Source organism: Bufo bufo, chromosome 10, assembly GCF_905171765.1.
Source record: "Bufo bufo chromosome 10, aBufBuf1.1, whole genome shotgun sequence".
Classification (NCBI taxonomy): domain Eukaryota; kingdom Metazoa; phylum Chordata; class Amphibia; order Anura; family Bufonidae; genus Bufo; species Bufo bufo.
In genome coordinates, this window is record NC_053398.1 from 16,567,401 (window position 1) to 16,574,926 (window position 7,526).

Consider the following 7,526-nt stretch of genomic DNA (forward strand, 5'->3'; position numbering starts at 1 on the left):
CATGCCATTGCCAATATCCATGCTTGCTGTCCGTAAATGGAAATATTCTTCCAGAGGTTTAAAGTGTTCGTCCAAGTGTTTAAGGGGTCATGCACATAAACGTATTTTCTTTCCGTGTCTGTTACATTTTTTTTTTGCGGACCGTATGCAGAACCATTCATTTCAATGGGTCTGCAAAAAAAACAAACCGGAAGTTACTCCCATGTGTATTCCATTTCCGTATGTCCGTTCCACAAAAAAATAGAACACGTCCGATTATTGTCCGCATTACGGACTGTTTTATTAGGGGCCAGTGATTCTGTTCCACAAAATACGGAATGCACACAGACGTCATGCGTATTTTTTTGCGGATCGCAAAATACATACAGTCTTGTACATGAGCCCTAAAGCTGATGACTTATCCTCAGGATACATCTGATCAGTGAGGATCCGACTCCTGACGCCGCTGATCATTTTGGTGACCACCATAACCTTCTTATGGGCCGGTGACGTCACGTGGCCTAGGTGCACCTCAGTCATGTTAAAGTGAATGGGGCTGAGCTGCAATACCAAGCATGACCACTATAAAATGTGCGGCACTGTGCTTGACGAGCTGTGTGGAGGCTGGAGAGCTCACAGGGGCGCGCCGCCTCCTCTTCAGAACAGCTTATAGGCGGGGGTGCCAGGCGTCGGACCCCCACCGATCACATACTGATGACCTATCCTGAGGATAGGTCATCAGTATTAAACCCATCCTGACCTAATACATCTCACAGTGGAGAGTTTGCTGCAATGTATCCAGTCTTAGACAATCCTCTGTGAAGCTCAACATAAGCTCCTTCAGGTTGATACATTTTACCTGCACTGATACATTGTATCAACCTGTCAGGGAAGATGGTGCTGCTGGTAGATCTGGTTCATGGAGGACTGTCTGGACTGATACAATTGTAGCAAACGAGAAGTATTAGGGTGGAACTCCGCGGTGTCGAGGCCTCATGTGCCACCCGCGGCAATCAATGTCCGCAATGTGCGGCAAACTCTGGTGGCCACAAATGGTTGTGACTTGGCTGCATTCCGCCAGCTGTGAGGGACACGCCCTTAAGTAGGTACAGGTTTCCATCCTGTGGATAGAAACAGGAGCGCTCCCATCGCCTCGTCCTAAATCGGGCGCATCTTTTGTAGTCCTTGCACCTGCCGACTGGCGCAGTTTTTCAGCAACTTTTATGCCTTTATCCTGGGGTAAAATTAGTAGATTTGCCCCATGACACTATTATGTTTTTTAAAATAAAAGTTGCATAAAAGGGGTTGTGCCAAAACGGAGTGACTGTTGGTGAATGACCCCCATTGCCTTTAAGAGGCTCTTCAGCAGCAGAGGCCGCACCGCCTCCTTCATTCTGCCCCAGGGCCACATTTCATTAATGGCATCAGGAAGCAGAGATGTGGAGGAGATGACAGATGGGACCCAAATGGTCCTCCGCTGCCCTCTGTGCCCCCCCCCCCATCCCCTTTGTTACTTGATCTTGGTTTCTTTACAAGCCCCTGAAGAAGACATTCATTCTTTACATTCCTCCCAGGACGGTTTTAGAATAGCAGGAATGGGCCTTTTCTGGGGGTCTCCAGCCACATGGGGCGACCAGGGCAGGTTCATGGATCCACAGGTGGATTTGCTATTTTCAGCGTGTCCAGTGGTGTTCTTCTCCAGTTCAATCTCGTTGTCCTTTGGGTCATGGACAAATTCCTACTGAAAAGGTTTACCATCCGTCAGTAAGTGGATGCACCTACCTTACGTGCTTGGCAGTGAGTCATAGGAGGTGTCAGTAAAGATCTGGAACCAGAAAACTGGAGCCTTGCAAAAATCAGCGCGGTACCCCAATGCAAAATCTGTGACGGGGCCCCTTACCCTCCCTGTGGCCATTAGATACTGGTGGTGCCTCATGTGGCCTGCCATTTACCATATGGCTATTAGATACTGGTGGTGCCTCATGTGGCCCCCCCACCTACCATGCGGCCATTAGATACTGGTGGTGCCTCATGTGGCCCCCCACCTACCATGCGGCATTAGATACTGGTGGTGCCTCATGTGGCCCCCCACCTACCATGCGGCCATTAGATACTGGTGGTGCCTCATGTGGCCCCCCACCTGCCATGTGGCTATTAGATACTGGAGGTGCCTCATGTGGCCCCCCACCTACCATGTGGCTATTAGATACTGGTGGTGCCTCATGTGGCCCCCCAACTACCATGTGGCTATTAGATACTGGAGGTGCCTCATGTGGCCCCCCACCTACCATGTGGCTATTAGATACTGGAGGTGCCTCATGTGGCCCCCCACCTGCTATGTGGCTATTAGATACTGGTGATTCCTCATGTGGCCCCCCACCTACCATGTGGCCATTAGATACTGGTGATTCCTCATGTGGCCCCCCACCTACCATGTGGCCATTAGATACTGGTGATTCCTCATGTGGCCCCCCACCTACCATGTGGCTATTAGATACTGGTGGTGCCTCATGTGGCCCCCCACCTACCATGTGGCTATTAGATACTGGAGGTGCCTCATGTGGCCCCCCACCTAACATGTGACCATTAGATACTGGTGGTGCCTCATGTGGCCCCCCACCTACCATGTGGCCATTAGATACTGGTGGTGCCTCATGTGGCCTGCCATTTACCATATGGCTATTAGATACTGGTGGTGCCTCATGTGGCCCCCCCACCTACCATGCGGCCATTAGATACTGGAGGTGCCTCATGTGGCCCCCCACCTACCATGTGACCATTAGATACTGGTGGTGCCTCATGTGGCCCCCCACCTACCATGTGATCATTAGATACTGGTGGTGCCTCATGTGGCCCCCCACCTACCATGTGACCATTAGATACTGGTGGTGCCTCATGTGGCCCCTCACCTACCATGTGGCCATTAGATACTGGTGGTGCCTCATGTGGCCCCTCACCTACAATGTGGCCATTAGATACTGGTGGTGTCTCATTTGGCCCCCCACCTACCATGTGGCTATTAGATACTGGAGGTGCCTCATGTGGCCCCCCACCTGCCATGTGGCTATTAGATACTGGTGGTGCCTCATGTGGCCCCCCACCTACCATGTGGCTATTAGATACTGGTGGTGCCTCATGTGGCCCCCCACCTACCATGTGGCTATTAGATACTGGAGGTGCCTCATGTGGCCCCCCACCTACCATGTGACCATTAGATACTGGTGGTGCCTCATGTGGCCCCCCACCTACCATGTGGCCATTAGATACTGGTGGTGCCTCATGTGGCCTGCCATTTACCATATGGCTATTAGATACTGGTGGTGCCTCATGTGGCCCCCCCACCTACCATGCGGCCATTAGATACTGGAGGTGCCTCATGTGGCCCCCCACCTACCATGTGACCATTAGATACTGGTGGTGCCTCATGTGGCCCCCCACCTACCATGTGATCATTAGATACTGGTGGTGCCTCATGTGGCCCCCCACCTACCATGTGACCATTAGATACTGGTGGTGCCTCATGTGGCCCCTCACCTACCATGTGGCCATTAGATACTGGTGGTGCCTCATGTGGCCCCTCACCTACAATGTGGCCATTAGATACTGGTGGTGTCTCATTTGGCCCCCCACCTACCATGTGGCCATTAGATACTGGTGGTGCCTCATGTGGCCCCTAACCTACCATGTGGCCATTAGATACTGGTGGTGCCTCATGTGGCCCCTAACCTACCATGTGGCCATTAGATACTGGTGGTGCCTCATGTGGCCCCTCACCTACCATGTGGCCCTTAGATACCCCTTACAGTATATGTAAACCCTGTTTTTTCCTGTGAAGGGGCAGGGGCGAATTTTGCACTTCTGGGGCCCCAAGCAATGTAATGCCCCCTTGCACTGCGATTTGCTGCCCACTTAGCCCTACCCTCTGCTTAGCAGCGCAGCCTGGGCACTTCTGCTACAGCTCTAAGCTGGGAAGGGCCCCCTCTCCTCCCCCCACTGGCCCCCTCTACACAGGCGGTAAATCCGCTCCTGGACCAACCGGGAAGCAGGCTACGGGCCTGTACATGAGCCCTTAAAGGGATTTTCCTACAAGGTCAGGTTATAGCACAGATCCTTAGTTTGAAGGGGCCACGGTGCTAGTAAAGTGCAGCGCCACCTTCAGTAATGGTTTATGTCCTGCACAGCGCCACTCCCAACCAGGCACTAGGCTGGTACTTTATGTGCATTGGGCTGTATTCACAAGGGGCAGATTTGTTCACGGATGTAATAGATGTACCCGCAAGTAAAAATATCAAATACATTATGATATTGTGCAATATGACAAACTCAGCTCTACTACATCTGATAAACTCCTATCCCCTTTATTAAAGGACTTGCTATAAATGAGGGAAGAATTCAACACATAGTATATTATTATAGATGTCAGTAAATCAAGATTATCCAGTTATTACAAAACCACAAGCCTATAAAATCCATAATTAGTTCTCCAGCTAGAACTGGAAAAATGTAGTAGAGCTGAGTTTGTCAGACGTAGCAGAGCTGCCACAGCTCATGCTGTTACTGATGTCTGTGAGCATAAATTTTAGCTCACACACAATGCACAAACAATTCAGCTCTGCTACATCTGCATCATGGCCTGCAGCTGTAGATATCATTTCCCGCTGATGGGCGCACGTGCCTGCGACTCCGATGGCCGGGGAGACGCCCACTTTGAGAAGAGAGAGAAGTTTTCTCTGGCGCACAATGGCCACATGTTACAGACCCATCGATCTTTAGATTGTCAGCTCCTAGGGCAATATCCCTGGTGGTATATTATATTACATACATACCATGTTGGATGCTGTGGGATCTGAAAGTAGCTCTGTCCAACCTGCGGCTCTCTAGCGGTTGCCAAACTACAACTCCCAACGTGCCATAATTGTCATACAAGTACACAGTGTATGCGTATAATTCTATAAAATACATGCAGTGTTGCATATTGAGGAACTACAACTCACAGCATGTCTTGGAGCAGGAGTATGCAACCTGTGGCTCTCCACTCATTGCCAAACTACTACTCCCAACATGCCCTTATAGTTTGTGACTCTGTGCAAGACTATTGCACGCATAACTATGCCGCGCAATGTGGAACTGCAAGTCACACTGTCCAACTACAACTCCCCACATGCTCTGGCGGCCTTGGTCTGTGCAATCCTATAGTACCGCAAGTCATAACATATGAGGGGTATCCCAGCTACCACTCCCAGCGGCTTGTTGATCTCCAGCTGCTGTACAAACTACAATTCCCAGCATGCCCTGACAGCCACATGCTGGGAGTTGTAGTTGCGCCGCAGCTGGAGAGCCAGAGCTTAGAGACTACTATCTTAGAGGCTGTCTTGGCATGCTGGGACTTATAGTTCTACCTCCCAAGCTTTACTAAAACATGTCTGTAGAAAATGCAGAATCCACAGGAGACTCTGCAGCCTCCAGCCAAAAAATCCCAAAAAGGCAATGGAATTAAACCGCGCTTTGAGCTCCTCTATCTGGACGGCGGACAATATTAACTCTGCCTGTAATCGGACTTTTCAGATAATGACATAAAGACCCTTTTGTCTCGGCTGATGACATTTATTCTGTCAGGGAAATCCTAAACCAAGATGCATTTTACATACAAGCCGCTTACAAAAGAGCCATTCTCCTTGGATCATGCTACTTGTGGAATCCTAGTTAGCTACAGATGTAGCAGAGCGGAATTTGGAATGTAACTTTCTATCATTTGTATGCGGAATATAATAAGATGGTTTACTTGTAGTCCTATGTAAAAACCACAAGAAACTGCTAAATGGCACTGCAGCTTCTAAAAGGTGCCTCAATCCTATTACAGCCAGCATATTGCCATATCTCACCAACCCAGCACTGCTACATCTAACAAAAGTCAGGTCTACTAATTCCAACAATCTGGACTGTACTGAACCTAGGTCTAATCTATCTGGGTCCGCACCCGACCAACAAAAGTTGCGGCTCGGATGCGGAACAAAACCACGGTCGTGTGGATGAGCCCTAACTCTGATCTCCAAGTATTGCATCTAGCAAACCCAACTTTGCAGATCTAACACACTCCGTTTGTCCAGGTCCAACATACTTAGCTCTACTACATCTAATAAAGTTGGGTTTAATATGTCCAACAAACCCAACCTTGCTATGCCAAACAAACTCAACACTGCTACATCTAAGAATTCCAGGTCAGAGCTGTGCTACATTAACAGATCTAGCTCTGTTGATTTAAAAACAAAAAAACTTAGTTTGTTAGATGTAGTGGAGCTGAGTTTATGGGATGTGACCAAACACAGCTCTACTATGTCCAGATTAATATGTTCTAAACTGTTCTATATCTAATTAAGCAAAGTATAACATGTCTAACCCAGCATAACTCAGTTCTGCAGATCAAACAAACTCAGTATTAAAGCTGGGTGTAATATGTCTAAAAAGGTATAAGGTATGCTATAGCTCTGCTATATCTAAAAAAAAAAAAAAAAAAAAAAATTCCAGATCAAATTTTTTTTAATCTACCAAGCAAACTCAGCTCAACTACATAGAACAAATCTAGCACTGCTACATCTGCATGGCCTCTCTTTCTTAGTGCAATGTGTTGCACAATGCAGCAGAAACTTTGGAAATCTGTGAAATAATGGGTTGCCTCTTACTTATCTGTGACTGGGATATGCTGATCCAGGAGAATAATCCGAAACAGAAAATCCATAGCGGCTTGGCCATTTTTAATTTTTTTTTGGATTCCAAAAAAAAAGAAGAGATCCCGCAAGAAGCACGAAATTCAGCCACTGTGCAGTGGAGGAGCTTGTAACTTTGAAGGGGTTATTATTCTGATTCAAAGTACCTCAAGTTGTGTCATAACTGGGAGGGAGTTAAAGTCACACCCATAGAGGAGAAGAAGAAGAAAGAAAAAAAGTAATTGACCCAGACGTCTCAGCAGCCGGGAAAACCCAAGATTTAGTGTCCCAACCGGGGGGCAGCACGAGGCTCTTCTGCTGGGGAAGGGGTGTCCCTGAGTGGGATCTTGTAGGCGTCTGGATAAGTAATCTGACACAGGAAGCCAGGGCCTGGAGACCTTTAACCCCTTGAAGGGTTAATAGCACTGCATTCCCCTGTTTTAGTGTCCAGGAGAAAGCAGAACCAGATGGTGGTGGACCGGTACAGACCTAGGTCTGGATCCCTCATCATTAGAAGATTTTCAGAATGTTTTTGGGGAAGAAGGGATGCAAATGAGCTCTTCTTAGCAAGCTGTGCCTCTGATACCACCAGATGAGAGGCGGCTATCCTATAAGTTAAAGTGCTTCTTCTTTGGGAATTAAGAAAATGAAAATGTTTCAATATTTTATTATAAGTATATTCTCAAATACCTCGTCTGGGGCGCAATCATCAGGGGAAACAAAGTGGCCGCCGTCCTATTAGTTCACACAAAACCTGTCCTGATCACACACGAGGACAAGTTACTGTACAACACTGAGGGTAAAGAGTAGAGATGAGCGAATTGAATCCCACTAAGTGGAATT

The 7,526-nt window shown here is 48.1% G+C and overlaps 1 protein-coding gene across 3 annotated transcripts in view; it reads right to left on the minus strand.

Annotated features, from left to right (window-relative positions):
• The window catches only part of CD44 (CD44 molecule (Indian blood group)), a 44,673-nt gene extending 37,828 nt beyond the window's left edge, over positions 1-6,845 (minus strand). For 2 of the 3 annotated variants that reach the window (XM_040410635.1, XM_040410633.1), the window contains exon 1: positions 6,660-6,844. In XM_040410635.1, coding sequence (XP_040266569.1) covers positions 6,660-6,729 — 70 coding nt within the window. In that variant the 5' untranslated portion in view covers positions 6,730-6,844. Of the gene's footprint in view, positions 1-6,659 lie in introns of all 3 variants that reach the window. The other variant, XM_040410634.1, reaches the window with a different exon arrangement.
• Positions 6,846-7,526: the final 681 nt, after the last annotated feature.